The sequence below is a fragment of the Littorina saxatilis genome, linkage group LG12 (genome assembly GCF_037325665.1).
Source record: "Littorina saxatilis isolate snail1 linkage group LG12, US_GU_Lsax_2.0, whole genome shotgun sequence".
In the NCBI taxonomy this organism is placed as follows: Eukaryota; Metazoa; Mollusca; class Gastropoda; order Littorinimorpha; family Littorinidae; genus Littorina; species Littorina saxatilis.
Genome location: NC_090256.1, coordinates 1,237,924 through 1,260,369, shown reverse-complemented (window position 1 = coordinate 1,260,369; position 22,446 = coordinate 1,237,924). Strand labels below are relative to the sequence as shown.

Genomic DNA, 22,446 nt, shown 5'->3' with positions numbered 1-22,446 from the left:
CCAAATAGACACTAGTTCTGCCTAGCATATAACCACGTCATGTCCCAAATAGACACTAGTTCTGCCTAGCATATAACCACGTCATGTCCCAAATAGACACTAGTTCTGCCTAGCATATAACCACGTCATGTCCCAAATAGACACTAGTTCTGCCTAGCATATAACCACGTCATGTCCCAAATAGACACTAGTTCTGCCTAGCATATAACCACGTCATGTCCCAAATAGACACTAGTTCTGCCTAGCATATAACCACGTCATGTCCCAAATAGACACTAGTTCTGCCTAGCATATAACCACGTCATGTCCCAAATAGACACTAGTTCTGCCTAGCATATAACCACGTCATGTCCCAAATAGACACTAGTTCTGCCTAGCATATAACCACGTCATGTCCCAAATAGACACTAGTTCTGCCTAGCATATAACCACGTCATGTCCCAAATAGACACTAGTTCTGCCTAGCATATAACCACGTCATGTCCCAAATAGACACTAGTTCTGCCTAGCATATAACCACGTCATGTCCCAAATAGACACTAGTTCTGCCTAGCATATAACCACGTCATGTCCCAAATAGACACTAGTTCTGCCTAGCATATAACCACGTCATGTCCCAAATAGACACTAGTTCTGCCTAGCATATAACCACGTCATGTCCCAAATAGACACTAGTTCTGCCTAGCATATAACCACGTCATGTCCCAAATAGACACTAGTTCTGCCTAGCATATAACCACGTCATGTCCCAAATAGACACTAGTTCTGCCTAGCATATAACCACGTCATGTCCCAAATAGACACTAGTTCTGCCTAGCATATAACCACGTCATGTCCCAAATAGACACTAGTTCTGCCTAGCATATAACCACGTCATGTCCCAAATAGACACTAGTTCTGCCTAGCATATAACCACGTCATGTCCCAAATAGACACTAGTTCTGCCTAGCATATAACCACGTCATGTCCCAAATAGACACTAGTTCTGCCTAGCATATAACCACGTCATGTCCCAAATAGACACTAGTTCTGCCTAGCATATAACCACGTCATGTCCCAAATAGACACTAGTTCTGCCTAGCATATAACCACGTCATGTCCCAAATAGACACTAGTTCTGCCTAGCATATAACCACGTCATGTCCCAAATAGACACTAGTTCTGCCTAGCATATAACCACGTCATGTCCCAAATAGACACTAGTTCTGCCTAGCATATAACCACGTCATGTCCCAAATAGACACTAGTTCTGCCTAGCATATAACCACGTCATGTCCCAAATAGACACTAGTTCTGCCTAGCATATAACCACGTCATGTCCCAAATAGACACTAGTTCTGCCTAGCATATAACCACGTCATGTCCCAAATAGACACTAGTTCTGCCTAGCATATAACCACGTCATGTCCCAAATAGACACTAGTTCTGCCTAGCATATAACCACGTCATGTCCCAAATAGACACTAGTTCTGCCTAGCATATAACCACGTCATGTCCCAAATAGACACTAGTTCTGCCTAGCATATAACCACGTCATGTCCCAAATAGACACTAGTTCTGCCTAGCATATAACCACGTCATGTCCCAAATAGACACTAGTTCTGGGGACAGAAAAACCAAGTTAGCATATAGCATATATCGTACACCAGGATCGTATTTCCTTTGCACTCCGCATCCTTTGCACTCCGCATCCTATGCGGCACTCCGCATCCTTTGCACTCCGCATCCTATGCGGCACTCCGCATCCTTTGCACTCCACATCCTATGCACTCCGCATCCTTTGCACTTCGCATCCTATGCACTCCGCATCCTATGCACTCCGCATCCTTTGCACTCCGCATCCTTTGCACTCCGCATCCTTTGCACTCCGCATCCTATGCACTCCGCATCCTTTGCACTCCGCATCCTATGCACTCTGCATCCTATGCACTTCGCATCCTTTGCACTCCGCATCCTATGCGGCACTCCGCATCCTTTGCACTCCGCATCCTTTGCACTCCGCATCCTATGCGGCACTCCGCATCCTTTGCACTCCGCATCCTATGCACTCCACATCCTTTGCACTCCGCATCCTATGCACTCCGCATCCTTTGCATTCCGCATCCTATGCGGCACTCCGCATCCTTTGCACTCCGCATCCTATGCACTCCGCATCCTATGCACTCTGCATCCTTTGCACTCCGCATCCTATGCATTCCGCATCCTATGCACTCCACATCCTTTGCACTCCGCATCCTATGCACTCCGCATCCTTTGCACTCCGCATCCTATGCACTCCGCATCCTTTGCACTCCGCATCCTATGCACTCCGCATCCTTTGCACTCCGCATCCTATGCACTCCGCATCTTATGCACTCCGCATCCTTTGCACTCCGCATCCTATGCACTCCGCATCCTATGCACTCCGCATCCTATGCACTCCGCATCCTTTGCACTCCGCACTCGTCGCGATATAACCTTCGTGGTTGAAAACGACGTTAAACACCAAAGAAAGAAAGAAAGAAAGAAAGCACTCCGCATCCTATGCACTCCGCATCCTTTGCACTCCGCATCCTATGCAAAACGCTTCGTTTTGGGCATGGCTGATATTGACTGGGCGAGAATATTGTCAACGACAAAGATGGGTGTTTTTTTAAAAAACTTTTGACAACGGATTTAACGGCGAATAAGCTGCAGGGGTCCGTGTGGAGTAACAAGAGATGCGCCTTATAGTTATAAGACGTAAAATACGGCTCACGGCTTGCACCACACGACGTGCAACTTGTCATTGCCTAAGTAAATTATGCAACATGTTCCACGAGCACGCACTGACACACCAACACAGCCGCGAGCACGTGCGGCCAGCGCATCCGGGATTCCTCTGTTCCTTGTCGTTTCTGTGACTTGCCGTTTTGTGTTATCATGCCTATCTAGCAATACGAATACGTATATATAATTATATATGCGTATCTGACGAGCCTTTGCCATGAACTTTCGTGTAGGTCTGGTTTAATTAAGGACTGATTTGGGATGACCAAAAATCGACTGCCTTAGATCATTCTGAGACTTTGTATACATCTCAATGACATATATCGAGACAAAAAAGTGTACCAGATCGTTTTCCATGCAAGGCAGAAAGAAGAACGCGCGATTCATTGAGGCTAGATGATAAATGTTGATAGCCGGCGGATATTGATGTACTTGATAAAAAGATAATAGCGTATTTATATAGCGAAGGAAATGGGCTGTAATAGGGCATACAGGTAGCACGTAGTGGTGGTATTGTATAGGAAAGTACAACGTGCACACTGTGAATTATGTGTATACATAGTAGGAGTGGCAGAGCTAGTAGATCTTTTGTCGTATCAATTATTGGCAGCTCGAGAGGGAGCTGTTTAGCTGTGGAAATGCCGCCAGTCGGTCTGCGTGGTAACCTTTCACCTTTCTTGTCTCGGCCAACACGCGCTGAGGACAGGCCATGTAGACATGCTGTCAGTGCTGTGTACCCCGACGCCGTAAATGAGGGCGTGGAGGATGGAGCTTTGACAATTCATATACATGTACAACTGTACAGACATAAACACGTTCTAGTAGAGGACATTATGAACAACGTAACCGCAGACATTGATTTGTGTGTGTGGGTATGAACGGGTAGGTGGGTGCTGAGCGCTTGAGGGGTTAGGGAATGGGTGTGGTGTGGGTTTGGGTAGTGGGTCACTGTGTGATGAGGACGACAGTGACTGTAGCGGGAAGAGAAACGTTGAAAGTACAATTGAATGAAGACAAAGCTGTGATGGTACTGAAAAGGCGATGGGATGGCAGCAGACTGCGGACTACTATGAGATGGTAGGGAACTGTAGACACAGACGTGACAGCGGGAGGCTCCAATTTAATGACATGAGACTGGACCTTAAAGCCTGATGATTATTAATTGGGCGAAGGCGACTTCGCGAAGCTCGTTGCACGAAGCTTTGTCACTGAATTGTTGGTAAAAAGACATCGCAAAATTTTGGCGAAGTCAGCTTCGGGCTGAATTAAGGACAGGTAGTCTTTACGACTGGAGGTCATCGACAAACATTCCACGGTGGGAGGCATTTTCACGACGTTTAAAAGCACTTTTCGAGATTCGAACGCAGTCTGCCTATCTCAGTAAACACCAGAGACTGTAGACAGAGCGGTAGGTGTACACTAAACTTGATCACAGAAGACGGCAGTGTGCGAGGGAATGGGGGCTGTGGGTATGGTGGTGTGTTGCGGAGGACTTGAACTGAGACAAGCTGCCAGACCCAATACCACAGGGACCGGGGGTATTTCAGCGATAAGCCGGCTTTATCTCCCTTCTGCTGCCACAACTCGGCTACTGGCTCCCCATCTGCCAGGGCTGCTCTTCAAACTTAATTGGACTTTAATTCTCACGTCAAAACACGGCGCAGACACCTGACACCCCGCCCAGGGCTCCCAGGTCCAATGGTGCCAGTGTTTTGGGGGCTTACTAGAATAAACTCGTGCACTAGCCCACCCTGGCCCCCCGACTCTACTGGGCCTGCTGCTGCTGCGTTTTTTCACCCCCTTGTCTGTGTGTTCTGAGCTGGGTTTTTTCTTGGTTATGCTGGTTTCCACGTCTGTCTCTGGTTCCCAGTTTTTTTAATTTTTTTTAAAGTGCTTTCTGTTCTGCTTTTCTGGGTGGCTTCGAGGCCTGGTTTTACCCAGGGTCTGCTCTACCATTCTGAGTGGCTTCCAGGCCTGGTTTTACCCAGGGTCTGCTCTACCATTATGAGTGGCTTCCAGGCCTGGTTTTACCCAGGGTCTGCTCTACCATTCTGAGTGGCTTCCGGGCCTGGTTTTACCAAGGGTCTGCTCTACCATTCTGAGTGGCTTCCGGGCCTGGTTTTACCCAGGGTCTGCTCTACCATTCTGAGTGGCTTTCGGGCCTGGTTTTACCCAGGGTCTGCTCTACCATTCTGAGTGGCTTCCGGGCCAGGTTTTACCCAGGGTCTGCTCTACCATTCTGAGTGGCTTTCGGGCCTGGTTTTACCCAGGGTCTGCTCTACCATTTTGAGTGGCTTCCGGGCCAGGTTTTACCCAGGGTCTGCTCTACCATTCTGAGTGGCTTTCGGGCCTGGTTTTACCCAGGGTCTGCTCTACCATTCTGAGTGGCTTCAGGGCCAGGTTTTACCAAGGGTCTGCTCTACCATTCTGAGTGGCTTCCGGGCCTGGTTTTACCCAGGGTCTGCTCTACCATTCTGAGTGGCTTCCGGGCCTGGTTTTACCTAGGGTCTGCTCTACCATTCTGAGTGGCTTCCGGGTCTGGTTCGGGGTTTTTACTTGAGCTTTCTGCTCTGCCTTGCTGAGTGGCTTCCGGGCCTTGTTTTACAAAGTTTTTTTTACTTGAGCTTTCTGCTCTGCCTTGCTGAGTGGCTTCCGGGTCAGGGTTTACCTAGGTTTCGGTACGCGGCCTACCCGGGGTCCATCCTAAACCGGCTGATGCTGTGTCTTTGTTGGCCCCCTTGTCGGTCTGTTCAGAGCTTGTCTAGTGTTTGGCCCCCTTGTCGGTCTGTTCAGAGCTTGTCTAGTGTTTGGCCCCCTTGTCGGTCTGTTCAGAGCTTGTCTCGTGTTTGGCCCCCTTGTCGGTCTGTTCAGAGCTTGTCTCGTGTTTGGCCCCCTTGTCGGTCTGTTCAGAGCTTGTCTCGTGTTTGGCCCCTTGTCGGTCTGTTCAGAGCTTGTCTAGTGTTTGGCCCCCTTGTCGGTCTGTTCAGAGCTTGTCTAGTGTTTGGCCCCCTTGTCGGTCTGTTCAGAGCTTGTCTAGTGTTTGGCCCCCTTGTCGGTCTGTTCAGAGCTTGTCTAGTGTTTGGCCCCCTTGTCGGTCTGTTCAGAGCTTGTCTAGTTTTTGTTCCCCTTGTCGGTCTGTTCAGAGCTTGTCTAGTTTTTGTTCCCCTTGTCGGTCTGTTCAGAGCTTGTCTAGTTTTTGTTCCCCTTGTCGGTCTGTTCAGAGCTTGTCTAGTTTTTGTTCCTCTTGTCGGTCTGTTCAGAGCTTGTCTAGTTTTTGTTCCCCTTGTCGGTCTGTTCAGAGCTTGTCTAGTGTTTGGCCCCCTTGTCGGTCTGTTCAGAGCTTGTCTAGTTTTTGTTCCCCTTGTCGGTCTGTTCTGAGCTTGTCTAGTGTTTGGCCCCCTTGTCGGTCTGTTCAGAGCTTGTCTAGTGTTTGGCCCCCTTGTCGGTCTGTTCAGAGCTTGTCTAGTTTTTGTTCCCCTAGTGCTTTCCACGCCTGTCTCTGGTTCTACAGCCCGGCTTTTTTATGCATGAGCGTAACCGGGTTTACGGCTACCCCATTGTCCGTTTATAATCAACTATGTTTCTGCTGTTTCCTTGCGTTCTTTGCACCACGTTGTCTGTCTGTTCTGATGTGTTTTTCTCGGCGCCTTCCGCGCCCGGTTATTTTTTACTTGAGCTTAGCCGGCTTTATGGCTACCCGGCCGCTTATACCAGTTCCTGCTAACCCTGGTCGACTGACCATGCTGCTGCCCCTGCCCTACCCCTACCCCCCCCCCCCCCACCCCTCTTTTCATGTATTTAGTCTGTTCTCAGCTATTTTTCTCGGTGTCTTCCACGGCAACGCATATCTCGGGTTCTACTTCCAACCGGCTTTAGCCTCGAACCAGTAGTAGTCCTTCGCTAACCCCTGCCAACAGTGCCAGCATGGATGGAAACTTTCCCAGCTTATCTGACTTTAAAGAAATCCCTGTCATACGAACTTCAAATCCAAGCATCTTCCAAACACATGGTGGGCACAATTTGCTTGTTGGAACGGCGACTGACGAGGTCGATTTCGTAGAGTATTTTCTTCTTCTTCAAGCTATCAGATCTTCTGTTCTGATCCCCTTCCGTTCAAGCTACCAGATCTTCTTGCGTTCAAGCTACCAGATCTCCTTCCTAAGACTTTAAAATTGGCAAACTAGTGGCTGCTCCGCCTGGCGTCTGGCATTATGGGGTTAGTGCTGGGACGGGTTGGTCCGGTGTCAGAATAATGTGACTGGGTGAGACATGAAGCCTGTGCTGCGACTTTTGTCTTGTGTGTGCATGTGGCGCACGTTAAATGTCAAAGCAGCACCGCCCTGATATCACCCTTCGTGGTGGACTGGGCGTTAAGCAAACAAACAAACAAACTTGCACGTGGTATTCTTTGCTTGGCGTCGGTAGTCAGCGAAACGGAAAATGTTGCCGTCATGTCGGCAGAATTGCCAAAGATCTTCTACTGCGTAGCCGTGGACATTCTTTGACTGAGCAACATCCCAGTTAGTGCATCTTTGGAGAAGCTCTTCAAAATACGGAATGTAGGCAGAGACTACGAACTCGCTCCTTTCAGCGCCACCTCCGTGCTCCTGGCATTCGTTCTCACAGCAAAAGGGGGAAGGGGGGAAAGGGGTACTGTTTTGACTACGGTTGTTCCAGCGACATCCTACTCGATTTGATGTAAGCCCTTTTAGATGTTTTCGTTCTTTGGCAGCGTAATTGCTGTCACGTGGGAATTCGGGAAAAGACGTTAGAAAGGCCGGGATTTGAAGGAAGACCGTTTTAGAATTAGAACAAAGAAGCGTTTCAACATGGAATGAGGTTGACAAGGAGTGGGAAGGGAGTGTGTGTGTGTGTGTGTGTGTGTGTGTGTGAGTGTGTGTGTGTGAGTGGGTGTGTGTGTGTGTGTGAGTGTGTGTGTGAGTGTGTGTGTGTGTGTGTGTGTGTGTGTGTGTGTGTGTGTGTGTGGCACCTGATGACTTCTATAGTTGGTACTGCGATTGCGCTGCATCTGTTTTTACTCACGAACAGGATAATCGCTTACTCCTGGTTAGTTGGTTGTTTAATTATTCTTCCAGCTGCTTACCGCTTGTGAATACTAGGTAGCCTTTGTAATTATTTTACATTCCATAATTTTACTCTTTTAAATTTCGTCTTAGTTTGTAGTTTTTGAACTGCATGGTTTGTTGTTTTTCCTTTGTCTTTCGGTCACACAGTTTTGATAAAAATGTTGTTCCTTTTCCTTGTAGAACGGGTCTTTCTCTTTATATCGCGTACAACTGTTAATCCTAGCAAAAGCCTTTGTCGCATTCTAGTTACACATCTGTTCGCCGTCAACACAACTTGTTTGCTCCCTTGCTTTACATGACCCTCATGAAGAAAAACAGGGACTGGATTACCTGAATATATTCGTGCACAATGTACCAAGTGGCATAGACACTGCTTGTCCCTAATCCTGCCGTGACACTTTCAATCCCAACAATTGTTAATTCTCTGACAATCTGCTGACGTGTTTGATGCGTGCTGACGCACGTGTGGCGTATATACATGTATATATATTATATTACACCTTCTACATACATTATGCTGACTGCACAGAGAAACAATGCAAGTAGTACTGTGTAGTACTGTGTGCACTACAATGGGGTGTGCACGTTAAAGATCCCACGATTGACAAAAGGGTCTTTCCTGGCAAAATTGTTTAGGCTTAAGATAACATGTCTGTGTCTTTCGCTTTAGATAAAAATGTCCACCAAATACCCGTGTGACTTGGAATAATAGGCCCTTGAAAGGTAAATATGCGCCGAAATGGCAGCGATCTACTGGCCCAAAAAAATCCATCTCACACGGAATTCTGTAAAGGGCCTAGAGCCATAGGGTTAGACACTTAAAAATATCCAGTTATTATTATTATTATTATTATTATTATTATTATTATTATCATAGTAAAAGTCGGAGAGAAAAGGTGTGCCTGGCAATACGAGAGGTGGGCTGTTGGTTTGTCCAGGTGCAAAACGGTCAGGTGTCCTCAGGTGTCCTCAGGTGTCCGTCTGTATTGTGTCATTTGGTGAAACAATTGTTTGTACGAATGTTAAATGCTGGAGCACACAGCGTCACTTTTGTCGCGGTACAAGAACTAATGAGACAGCGCATATCTGCGTGTGTATATATGCCGAACGTTTTCAGATCATTTAGTTCCGCTCTATTCTGAGTTCTGTTCAAAGTTTGACTGGCTCTATTCTGAGTTCTGTTCAAATTTTGACTGGCTCTATTCTGAGTTGTGTTCAAAGTTTGACTGGCTCTATTCTGAGTTCTGTTCAAAGTTTGACTGGCTCTATTCTGAGTTGTGTTCAAAGTTTGACTGGCTCTATTCTGAGTTGTGTTCAAAGTTTGACTGGCTCTATTCTGAGTTCTGTTCAAAGTTTGACTGGCTCTATTCTGAGTTGTGTTCAAAGTTTGACTGGCTCTATTCTGAGTTGTGTTCAAAGTTTGACTGGCTCTATTCTGAGTTGTGTTCAAAGTTTGACTGGCTCTATTCTGAGTTGTGTTCAAAGTTTGACTGGCTCTATTCTGAGTTGTGTTCAAAGTTTGACTGGCTCTATTCTGAGTTGTGTTCAAAGTTTGACTGGCTCTATTCTGAGTTGTGTTCAAAGTTTGACTGGCTCTATTCTGAGTTGTGTTCAAAGTTTGACTGGCTCTATTCTGAGTTGTGTTCAAAGTTTGACTGGCTCTATTCTGAGTTGTGTTCAAAGTTTGACTGGCTCTATTCTGAGTTCTGTTCAAAGTTTGACTGGCTCTATTCTGAGTTGTGTTCAAAGTTTGACTGGCTCTATTCTGAGTTCTGTTCAAAGTTTGACTGGCTCTATTCTGAGTTGTGTTCAAAGTTTGACTGGCTCTATTCTGAGTTGTGTTCAAAGTTTGACTGGCTCTATTCTGAGTTGTGTTCAAAGTTTGACTGGCTCTATTCTGAGTTGTGTTCAAAGTTTGACTGGCTCTATTCTGAGTTCTGTTCAAAGTTTGACTGGCTCTATGAAGTTTTGTCCTCCACCCTATGTCTATTTCAGTCATGAAAAACAATCACACGTTAACCGGATGTACAGAGCCATCCTGAGTCGATGCCGCCACCCCCCCCCCCCCCCCCCGATATGTATCTCTCTCACACATACACACACACACACCATGTATTTCTCTCACACAAACACACACCCACACTCACTCACGCCCGCACACCGGCCTCCACGCACAATCACACACTCACTCACTCACTCACTCACTCTCTCTCTCTCTCTCTCTCTCTCTCTCTCTCTCTCTTTCTCTCTCTCTCAAAATCCGTTATTTGAGCTTCACTGATATTCATCCTTTCAGAAGCATGCACAGTTAAATAAAACGGCATAGTTATAGTGTAGTCAGAGTACACTGACACCAGCAGAGGTGTCTCTGTTATCACGTGCTAGATATATACCATTAGCTGCCAGCGCTCCCGCCTTCGCCAATCGCGGCCTGCCAGAGTTGTATGTTCGTGTAGATAGGTGATAAGTAGGCTTTTAGCTCGCCGCTCCGGCCGCCCCGGGAATTATAAAAATACATAAACACATTTTGTGCACACTCTAAACACCTTGCTCCCCGCGCCTAGATTTATGGAGCCCGCTCAGTGTCTGTCTGTCCTAGGCACCTGATTGGGGATTCCTGAAAGCACAGGCGTTAATCTGTTGGGTTTTTTTAATTTTTAGTTTGTGTGTTTGGGTTTGTTTTGAGGGGATGGGGTAGTGTATGTGTATGTATGTGTGTGTGAGTGTGCGTGTGTGTGTGCGCTCGTGTGTGTGTGTGCGTGTGTGCGTGCGTGCGTGAGTGTGTGTGTGTGTGTGTGTGTGTGCGTGCGTGCGTGCGTGCGTGCGTGTGTGCACCCGTGTGTGTGTGTGACGATAGTGACATTCCCAATAGCTGTACGTGCCATACGTGACCTTTGAGTGAGCAGCGCAGTGTGACAGCGGGGGTCCAGCCAGAAGACTAGCCAAACATGTCAACTATGACACCTGGATGCATTTCACTCTCACACCCCTCTCTGGAGCACAGACACAGGCGCCAGCGGCAATATCAAGATTTAGCAGGCATCTGTGTTGCTGTTAGCACTCCACTGAGACGTAGCAATCCCAATTCCTCAGCGATGGGTGTCGGGATCATGAAGTCTTTGAATAAGGTCAATTAGATATAATGCCCTTCCTCCCTCCTGTGTGTGTGTCTTGGGGGACAAAGACACACACACGCACACACACACACACACACAGACACACACACACACACGCACGCACGCACGCACGCACACACACACACACACACACACACACACACACACACACACACACACACACACACACACACCTGGGGCGGATCCATGGAGGGTTTTCGGTGTTCCCGGACAATTCCCCCCCCCCTCCCCAAGCCTAAAAAAGAAATGAAAATAAAGACATAATGATGGACCAGATCACTCCATTTTCCTTTTTTTTATCAACATTTTACAGGGGGGGCATGCTCCCGAACACCCCTAGGAGCCGGCCTTTCGTCTTCTGAATGACTGGTTTTGAAGGAAGTCGGGTACTTTGTTGGCTGAGGTTGTGCCAGATTGCTCCATTTTCCTTGTTCTTAATCAACATTTTCCGAGGGGGGGGGGGGGGTGTTACCCCCTGACCCCCCCCGGCGCGAGGTTCCTGCGCTTTGCGCCCTCAACTAAACGCTTCTAAAAGAAATTTGGAAATCCTCCATTAAAAATGATGTGTTCCACCCTACACACACGCGCACACACACACACACACACACACACACACACACACACACACACACACACACACACACACACACACACACACACTCACTCACTCACACTGTGACACTCAGTTGTACAGTGCCTGTGTTTCCTGACACTGAGTTGTCAAGGGTGTCCATTCTGACAAGACCCTCTTGACCTTTCACACTCTTGCTGTGACAAGCAAACCTGTAAGCCTGTACTTACGTAATGTGGGGAAAATAGGGCTTCTATAGTTTGAGTGGTCATTTTTAACAAGCACATATTTTAGCTCCCTGTACAGTGATTTGGAAGCCTTACTTTTACGGTGACTTGTTTTTGAACCCACGATAAGTTTATTTGCTCACTAACAAGTTGACCTTTTTCAAAAGCTGGCAGTAAATTTAGCTTTAATCGTGTACAAGGTGGTGTGGCTGTAATAAATGTGCAACCCAAGCCATGCTGTCCGTCTACCAGCCAAGATGTGTCTCATTAAATCACTCATATCTGAGTGAAAAGATGTGTCTCATTAAATCACTCATATCTGAGTGAAAAGATGTGTCTCATTAAATCACTCATATCTGAGTGAAAAGATGTGTCTCATTAAATCACTCATATCTGAGTGAAAAGATGTGTCTCATTAAATCACTCATATCTGAGTGAAAAGATGTGTCTCATTAAATCACTCATATCTGAGTGAAAAGATGTGTCTCATGAAATCACTCATATCTGAGTGAAAAGATGTGTCTCAAAGCATCAATTATAAGGAAGTGGTCGAGCTTCTTGTTCTTTGGTCAAGTGCTGACTATGACGTACTCTCACTATAAGGAAGTGGTGAGCTTCTTGTTCCTTGGTAAAGTGCTGACTATGACGTACTCTCACTCTCTTGCTGGATGAATTTATTTAGGAGGTGATCTAGCTCGGTTTCTTGATAAATTACTAGGAGGTGATCTAGCTCGGTTTCTTGATAAATTACTAGGAGGACATGATTTAGCTCGGTTTTTTGATAAATTACTAGGAGGTGATCTAGCTCGGTTTCTTGATAAATTACTAGGAGGTGATCTAGCTCGGTTTCTTGATAAATTACTTGGAGGTGATCTAGCTCGGTTTCTTGATAAATTACTAGGAGGTGATCTAGCTCGGTTTCTTGATAAATTACTTGGAGGTGATCTAGCTCGGTTTCTTGATAAATTACTAGGAAGTGATCTAGCTCGGTTTCTTGATAAATTACTAGGAGGTGATCTAGCTCGGTTTCTTGATAAATTACTAGGAGGTGATCTAGCTCGGTTTCTTGATAACCCTTACAGAGAAGAAAAGTCGCTGCGACCTCGCTGCGACCTCGTTGCGAGGTCGCAGCGATCTAAACACATCGCAGCAACTAGTCGCAGCTGGTCACGGCTAGCCGCGATGTTGGCGCGAGCCTCGCAACAACATCGCGGCTAGCCGCGACCTTGGCGCGAGCCTCGCGACAACATCGCGGCTAGCCGCGACCTTGGCGCGAGCCTCGCGACAACATCGCGGCTAGCTGTGACCCTGGCGCGAGGCTCGCGACAAGAGCGCGGCTAGCTGCGACCATGGTGCGAGGCTCGCGCCAACATCGCGGGTAGCTGCGACCTTGGCGCGAGCCTCGCAACAACATCGCAGGTAGCTGCAACCTTGGCGCGAGCCTCACAACAACATCAAAGTTAGCTGCGACAATTGGCGCGAACCTCGCAACAACATCGCGGGTAGCTGCGACCTTGACGCGAGCCTCGCAGGTAGCTGCGATCTTGGCGTAAGTTTCCGAACAACATCACAGCTAGCCGCGACCTTAATGGAGGCTTTTTCAACATCATATGGAGGGGCCTGCTTATAGAGCGATTATTGTGTCTGACTCTCTAAGTGGCCCTATTTGCAAATATTCTTACCATCTTGGCACAAGAATGAGACATGGTGGCAGCAAATATTATTCAGAAACATAACACTCAGCTTGCTTCATGTTTTAAAAAACTGTATGAAATATGTTTCATATTACAAAGTAAATATTTTCTTTTGTTTTTAAGCAAAAAGTGTATTTTGGCATTAATTCTTCTGTTAAAGGGATGTATAAATCAGCAGCCCGAAATTCTTGTTTGTTTACCAACTGCCAGAGACTTTTATTCTGTAGTTTCACACAAAATGTTGTTGAAGCAAAATTCAAGGCTTAAAGGTCGTCTACATTTCTGCTTTTTTTTCAATAATCTTATGGTTAGATTTCGCTAAAAAGTTATGTCAGATGATGAATGAAGCATGGGGAAATTTTTTTATCAAAATAAAAATAAATGTAAAAAAAGTTTTTATTTTTGAGAAGTACAGTATAACACTTCCAATGTTTTGATTTCCATGTGGAGAGAGCATGTGTTTTAACTATAAATATCGACCAATCAAATTCATGTCACTATGCTGACAGCCACACCCACACAATCACAGCAACACAGTGTATTAGAGTGCTGTCCACGATGTTTTGTTAAACGCACGGAATGCATGGTATTTGAGAGGACTTTTGCCCTTGGCATTTGCCAAATAAGGATATCGTACTACGCTGCATTACTTTCATGAATTTTCAATCGGCTACCCTGGCTTCGTCCTTCCTGATCGAAGGGGAGTGTATTTTTGATATTTGTAGGGAATAGCTAGACTTAGTATTTGATGCCGATTTCTGTATAAAAATGTAGACAAACACCTTTAAACTCGAGTATTATATTTTCACAAAGATGGTCGCAACCGTTTATATGGCATGTTGCATTTCCATTTAAAAATCAGGTAAAGTGTTATCTTGTGCTTCTTTAAAATTTGGGAGCTAGAAAGTACCATGGTGATGTGTTGCTAACTGCATTTAGCTTAGGGAGTTTACTATTGCCCAAGTACTCCTTCTACCCTGAGAGAAGTAGTCCTTGCTATTGCCCTTTAAACTCAAAGTGTACAACCAGCCTATATTATAAAGACTTAACAGAAATGATCAGATTCAGAGCATATATGACAGCACACGAATGGAAGCACTATATATAGCTTGCACACCAACAAACAAGAGAAATTTTAACTGGCAGTGTGACGATCAAACAATTCCATTAAAAAATATAGCTGGAACCCTAGCTGTTTTGCGCTTGGAGTATTCTCAAACAAATTTGGCATATATATATATTTTCAGGAAAAAAAAGGTGTACTTCATACATTTGACCGTTGCAACATTAAAAAGTTTACCAAAACATTAAACCAAATGCTTCATTCAATGTGTAATGACAAAAGCGGTTACCATTGATCAAATGCAGAGTTGTAAAGTTGTTATAATCATTAAACCATACTCTGTATCTGTATCTGTCTGTTACGCTGCACTTGTAGAACAAGTCATCCAGATGTCTGGCATTGTTGCAGCGGAGTGGGGGGTGCGCAGCTGATCGTATTTTTAGACAAACAAGCATACATAGTCTAATACGGCAATAATTATGTGTTCCCAGGTCTTGATCACAGGCGGAAGGTATCGTCCACTGGTCAAACCTTCTTTGTATCACTTAGCTCCTAGCCGCAATCGGGATTTTTTCCACCCCATTTCAAAGGACCAGACCATGCTGTTTTAAAGGTTATTAGAACCACTAACCGATGACTGAAGGTTAGAGAATGCACCTGAAGATGCCAAAAATGTAAAGAAATTCACCGAATAAAATAAAAAATGTATACCACATCAAAATACATACCATTTTCGTTAGTTAATTTGTGTTTACTATGTGATTTTGTATGAATATTTTATTGAAGTACCGTTCAGCCTCACACAGCCTCCGCGCGCTGTGATGCGCAACATTTTTCAGTTCGGTCGTCGTACTTTACGCTCTCTTGCTCCGCGTCAAAGAAACTACAATGGGTGTTTTGAAAGAGCAGAGCTAGCTCTATAATTTCGTATATTTTGAGAACTGGAAAACAAAGTGACCAAAAATTGCGGTTGAAGTTTTCAAAATCAAACTACCGACAACTTTATCACACTGCCAAATGAAATACACCATTCGATTCAGCTCGAATTTTTCTTTAAACAAGCAAAAAATGAAGTCAGTCCGACATGTGTCCTCCGAGCAAGACGCCCAAAACGAGGCTCGAATAGCTTTGCCTGCAGTTTTGAAAATGGCGCCCGGTGGCTCAAGCCGCGATTACCGACTCAACAAATTCGACCCAAGCATTCTTTTCGTCCGGCACATCGATTCAAGATGTTCTGTTCGGTAAGTTTAGACATATTAAAGTATTGATTGAATGTTTTTAATGGCGGATGTACGAAATGACAGAAGGTATTTTGTACTGAATTTGACGAAGCGGTTCGACTTCGACAAATTTCTTGCACCAGCTGAGTGGAAACCAAAAGTAGAATTCACCAGCTGACTCTGAGAACGTTTTGCGGACTCGCAATGTTTCGCACATGTATGTCGACTTATTTCGTGTGAGAAAACAGATATTACAGATATATTTTTTATAAAATACTGGTAACTGCTTTTTCATTTATTGAAAATGAAATAACTGACTTTTCTTCTTTGAGTTTGAATGGTGTTTTTCTTTCTGCAGAAGTAGTGTTTGATGTTATTGTTATAACTTACTTTTTGTTCTTTTCTCCAGATGACACACATGCACCAACAACTTGCTAACTATTTTCTTGCCTCTGGCCGTGGCGACCGGGGCTGACAAACAAGGTTTTGCTGCAGTTACAGAGGCAAAGTGGCAAGCCCTCTTCAGTGGTAAGTACTCGGTTGATCACAACTCTTTTTTGTCTTATAGATATGCTTATGTATTTATAAACAGGCTAGCAATCCTTTGCGTCTTTTCTTTATCCACTAAAATTAATTACAAAATAATAATAGACATTGATAATTTGTATTTATTTCTTTGGCTGTCCCTTTTACTATACTGCAGCATAGTTCATGCACTGGTATATTGCTATTTCATATGTTACGTGGATTTCCATTGGTCAATTGGGCAAAACTGAGCTCAGTGCAAAAGTGATATCGACGACATTTCCGTTGATATCAGTTTTGATATCGACGACCTCTTTATTGCTTCCCCACTTCAAAAACAAAAACACCTAAATTTTAAAACAAACAAATATATTTAAAAATGTAATTATCCCAGAATTTAGTTGAGCAAGTGACTAAAGACTTTTTGAAAGAAAAAACATTTTGAAAAACTGAAAAGTACAAGAAAAGAGTGAACAAAAAGAAATGATAATCAGAGGGAGGGATATGGAACAGCCAAAACTGAGACAAATACTTTTGTAATTTCCTTACAATAAATACCAAATGTCTAGAGAATTAGCAATATATCTAACATTGACTGACTGTGTGACGATATCTTCTGCTATTGGTCTGTTTCGACAGTGATATCAAAATCTCGACCTCCAGTCTCGATTTTGATATCACTGTCTCAACAGACCATAGCAGAAGATATCATCACACAGTCCGTCAATATTGGGTAATATTATCTTTTGGAACACAGACTGATATTGACTTTTTTTCAGGTCCACTCCTGGTTTGAGAAGCTCTTCCCAGAAGTTACCTTTCCTGTGGATCGGATTGGTGGTGTCATTGATCGCAGGGAGACGCAATTCAAGGAGCACCTCAGTGGGGAGACAGGAACAACAGCATTTCTTCAGGTTGTCAGAGATCTTGATTCAGAGATGAGATTCCCAAATTTTGACATAAGAGGGTAAAGGAAGTTTGGCCCTTTGCGTTGCCCCTTGTGGGAGTCAGGGGGCTGAAGCTGATGCGTTTTTAGCATTTACATAACAAAAAATTGCTCAGAAATGAGTCTTAGCAGCAGAATATTTTGATTAGAACTTTGGGCATTGTTCATGCATTTCTAGAATGAATCTCACAAATAAACAACAACAGTCACTGAAAATAACATCACACTCACAGACTGACAAACACAAGTGTGCACACAAGGACAAATATGTGGTCAAATGGTCTTTCAACACGCTCTTGCCTCTCTATTTGTAGCCCAGTACTTTATTACACCACGTGCATTGTGCCTTCCCCGAACATTCAACTTTTGAACCGAATCTCCGAGACGGATGGAAAGTTTTCGTCCCTTCACTTCGGTAGTTATAATTTCGTCTTTCCACGCCCAAACCCATTTGTTCTTTAGCCCTTTATCAATCTCAGAAGCTAAAGCATGTTCTGTTTCTGCCAACAATCGCATTGACGACGCCATCTTGCTAAAGTGGCTAAAGTCAACAACTAAATCAGCCCATTTAGGAACTTCCGCGATGAAGACACTGATGATGAGGAAAAATTTGTTCCCAAATGGACAGTTCGTACACGGGTCTAAAGTTCATTTCGTAGATTTTTGGTTTTGAGCTCGGCGGAGATTTTTTTGTCGGAGGTATTGTCGGTCCGGACAATCAAAAACCGGTCTAGTCTTTTGGGCGATTCAGTCATTGGCAGGTCAGATTTTTGATAATCAACCTCTACCCCCCCCCCCCCCCCCTTTTTTTTTCTCAAGGGATCTGGACGATTCAGGAAAATGGTCCTGGGGATCAACTTTTGAGCAGAATTCCGCGAAAAAGGGGAAGAATCTCATCTCTGTTGATTTTGTTTCTGATGCACTCAGCCACCTTGGGTTAAGAAGGGGAGAACTTCTTGGAGAGTGCATACACTACTTGGTAGGTATGCAACATATTATGTACTGGTTAGCCTGTAATGTACTGTCTTGATTTCATTTTCGAAATATAGTTTTTCATAATAACTATATCGCTGATAGCTCTACACTTTTACTTTTAGGGTGTATTGCAATTAACTTTGGAAAAAAGGTTAAGCAGCTGTTTATGTTTAAACAAAAAATTACTCACGAGACCTTTAGCTAAACCCATGTGACATTGGTAAAAAAAAACCAGCATGAGCGATTGCTAGTGCTGGCGATCTTGTATTTCGGCAAAAAATTGTGAACTCTGATGAACTTGTTCGTCCTGATCGCAGGATACAGCTTGCTCTATTTAATCTGAATTTATGCCAAATGAGCTTTTATTAAATAATTTGAATTTAAACCAATTGTTTGTTTTACATTTGAGAATATGCGTCTGCATGTGTTGAACTGCTTCTGTCTCTAGTCAATTTAGAATGTATGTAGCACAATGGCCTGTCAGTGCGAAAGGATTTGCATGCACCCACAAGCTGGTTGCAGCATTTTTCTGGGAGGGTTTAGGTATATTTTAACTGGGACTTTAAACCATCTAAACAATGTTCAGGGTTTGGTAAAGCATTTCCTCCTGCATAACTGCAGTAAGTTATCACTCATCACTAGGTTGCAGCTCACTTGCTGTGAAATTTGAAGGTCGTTGCTTGATGATTTCATGGACATCGCAGTAAACCGTGACAACTGCACAGGTAGCTGCAGCTGGCTCAAGGAAAGCTTGTACGTGGTAAGAATTTGGAGGACAGGCCAGGGATATCCCGGCTCACCCTGGTCGTTGCTAGCTATAGCTGTGACATGGTCGCGGATATATAGCTGTGACTACCACATATAGGTCCGGGTAATCGCGGCTAGCTGCGAGGTAATCGCGGCTAGCTGCGAGGTAATCGCGGCTAGCTGCGACCTAATCGCGGTATATAGCTGTGACTATCAGGAACAGGTCCGGGTTACCGCGGCTAGCTGCGACCTGGTCGCGGCTAGCTGCGACCTGGTCGCGGCTAGCTGTAACCTGCTTGGGTCTATAATAATTCATTGTGGCTTGCCACGACTAGATCGCAGCTAACTGCGACTAGATCACAGCTAGCTGCGACTACATCACAGCTAGCTGCGACTAGATCACGGCAAGCCGCGCAGCATGATCCCAGGAACATCGCGGCTAGCTGTGACCTGGTCGCGGCTAGCTGTGACCTGGTCGCAGCTAGCTGTGACCTGGTCGCGGCTAGCTGTGACCTGGTCGCGGCAAGCTCACAGTAAGGGGTCCAGAACATCGCGGCTAGCTGCTGCTAGGTCGCGGCAAGCTCGCAGGGAACATCGCAGCTAGCCGCGACCTCATCACATCAAGCTCGCGGGTGGGATCTCCATATAAGGATATATAACTACATCGCAGCTAGCTGCGACTTAGTCGCAGCAAACTTAATTTGCATGGTAAATTACGGCCTCGCAGCGACCTCGCAGCGAGGCTCGCTGCGACCTCGCTGCGAGGCTCGCCACAGGGCCTTTTTTTCTGTAAGGGAAATTACTTGGAGGTGATCTAGCTCGGTTTCTTGATAAATTACTAGGAGGTGATCTAGCTCGGTTTCTTGATAAATTACTTGGAGGTGATCTAGCTCGGTTTCTTGATAAATTACTAGGAAGTGATCTAGCTCTGCTTTAAAAAAAAATATATATATATTAAAAATAATGATAATTTCAAGGAAATCTAGCTCAGTTTCTTGATAAATTTCTAGGACATAATTTGTCTCGGTTTCTTGATAAATTACAAGGAAAGTGATCTAGCTCGAATTCCGAAGTCTTTTTATCATTTGCGTTTTCATCTTCTTTCTTGTTTTGGGTTACTTTTAACAGTTTTAATACATTGTGAGACTTGCTGGCATGGTTTAGATGGCACACAGCTTGTGATACTAACTACCAACAGGCATGTTGGTGTGTTAGTGAAGGGGATGGCTGACACATGGGTGGGAAAAGAGGCAAACAAGTCTCCAGAGAAAACACAAGGCTGATCACCCCCACACCTAACAGAAAGGGGCAGGGGAGGAAAGGGGGGACGGAAGAAGGGGGGTGGGGGTGGAGAGGAAAAAAACTGGGGCCTGATCACCCCTACACCTAACAGAAAGGGGTAGGAAATGAGGGGTGGAGAAGGGGGGGGGTGGAAAGAAAAAATAGGGAACAAATCATCCACACACCTCGCACACAGGATGGGGAAGGTCAAGGGAGGGAAGCGAAAGGCTAGCTGGTAGGGGGCATAACTGGAAACAGGTGAGGTGTCGCTGCGAATCACCCTGCGCTGTATCACTTCACCTGCAGAGAAAGAGAGAGAGGGGGAGGAGAGAGAGAGAGGGAGAAAGAGAGAGCGAGAGGGGGGGGAGAGAGAGAGGGAGAAAGAGAGAGAGAGATTGCAGTCAAAATAAGTGAATAATTGCATTCAAAATAAGTATGCTTCTGTTTCAGAAAAGTGTGTTTATGGGTGTTTCACTCATGTCTGTCTGTGTGTTCATCCACATAAATGCACCTGCCAATTCACCCCTCTGTCTTTGAATAAACACAAATGTTCAGTTTTGTCATAAATTGAACATTCCAATAACTTACCATTTTTAATTTTGATTCTGAATTTTGGAACATTAACAGTTTGTTTTTGGATGTTTTTGAGTGACCATTGAGTGACCATTGAGTGACTATTGAGTGACCATTGAGTGACCATTGAGTGACCATTGAGTGACTATTGAGTGACTATTGAGTGACTTAACGGTAAGGATTATCTTTTTTCAATTCACCTTTCAGAAAATGAGAAAGTGATATGCAATGGCTTGTTTTTAGTCATAATAAATAGATTGTATCTGTTTGTGTGTTGCAGGCTAATTCCAAGTGATATGCAATGGCTTGTTTTTAGTCATAATAAATAGATTGTATCTGTTTGTGTGTTGCAGGCTAATTCCAAGGGAGAAGTTCGACGCGTCTGTAACTCAAACTCTGACGTGGAGAAATCGCTTTTCACTTGTCTGCGCAAACAAGAAGGTTGGTTAAATCCATTATCATTTGGGGGTATGATTTTAAATGTAAGTTGATAACAGCAAGCTGTGCGAACATTTTGAGTAGTTGAATTCATTTATTTATGTGTGTTTGTATGCTTGGTTATTGCAAAAAAGGCCTTGATCATTAGTCGAAAAAGCATTTCAGAATTCAGCTAATATCTCTTGATGTTTATGTGGATCGATGTTGAAGTAAACATTCATCTCAGAGATGGGGTTCTTCCACTTTTTCTGAGAAATCAGAGATTTCAGAGGTCGTCAGGGCCATTCTTGAGATGATTCAATCACTACCACACTGTATACATACATGTAACCTAAAAAAAGTTATACAATTAATGTTAATGTAAAACATCAGCCTCGTTATTCACATTTTTGGGGTGGAACTTTTTTACAATTCCTTCTCTGCTCCACTGAATTTACAAAATGGGTACGAGACAAGATATTTAACTCTTTCAACAAATTCAAAATTCAACTATTATCTCTTGATTTGTATACAGGTGTTGGAATTAAACTTTTTTTCTATGCTGTTGCAGAAGGGGAGACATGCTGCAAGCAGTCGCAGAGCCTGAGCTGCCGGATGGTGTGTCGCAGTCACTACCTGACCAGCAGTCCGCGCAACACGCCCCCCTCCCCCCTCCACGATCTCTCTCAGCACTGCAAGGGCAGCCCTGTCAAGCACTGTATGCAGGAAAAGGCACAGACTCAGCGTGCTTCCGACCCCACTGATAGTGAGTGTGGTGTGTGTGTATGGGGGGGTGTTTGTTTGTGTGCATGCTTATGTTTGTGTATGTGTGTTCGCTCTGTCTCGCCCTCTTCCTCTCTCTTGTTCTCTCTCTCTCTCTCTCTCTCTCTCTCTCTCTCTCTCTCTCTCTCTCTCTCTCTCTCTCTCTCTCTCTCTCTCTCTCTCTCTCTCTCTCTCTCTCTCTCTCTCAGTATATCCATTTGCCTGAGTTCTGGACTTTACTCATTTTCAGCTAACTTACCCTGTTTTGCGTGTGTGTGTATTTTTTTGGTGGGAGAAGCTGAAGCGCACAACTGTGTATCTGCTGTAAAAGAAAGCAAGACAAACAAACACATTCAAGAAAACAAATGAAGATGTTGGATAAGAGAAACAGCATGGAAGAGAAGAAGATAGGGCTGATAGAATTGCAAATAAGGGGGGTGGGGGTGGGGTGCAGCAGTATCAAGAAACACCAT

General features: G+C 44.7%; 1 protein-coding gene and 1 long non-coding RNA gene across 2 annotated transcripts in view; both read left to right on the top strand.

Moving 5' to 3' along the window:
- Positions 1 to 22,446, top strand: part of LOC138981023 (reversion-inducing cysteine-rich protein with Kazal motifs-like) — a 138,853-nt gene that overhangs the window by 66,787 nt on the left and 49,620 nt on the right. Inside the window, exons 6-7 of the mRNA XM_070353819.1 lie at positions 21,148 to 21,235; positions 21,783 to 21,977. Of these exons, the coding sequence (XP_070209920.1) occupies positions 21,148 to 21,235; positions 21,783 to 21,977 (283 nt within the window). The remainder of the gene's footprint in view (positions 1 to 21,147; positions 21,236 to 21,782; positions 21,978 to 22,446) is intronic.
- LOC138981021 (uncharacterized) lies at positions 15,201 to 19,736 on the top strand. The gene is made up of 3 exons (XR_011460535.1): positions 15,201 to 15,768; positions 16,157 to 16,275; positions 17,052 to 19,736. It is a non-coding gene; the product is annotated as an uncharacterized lncRNA (long non-coding RNA).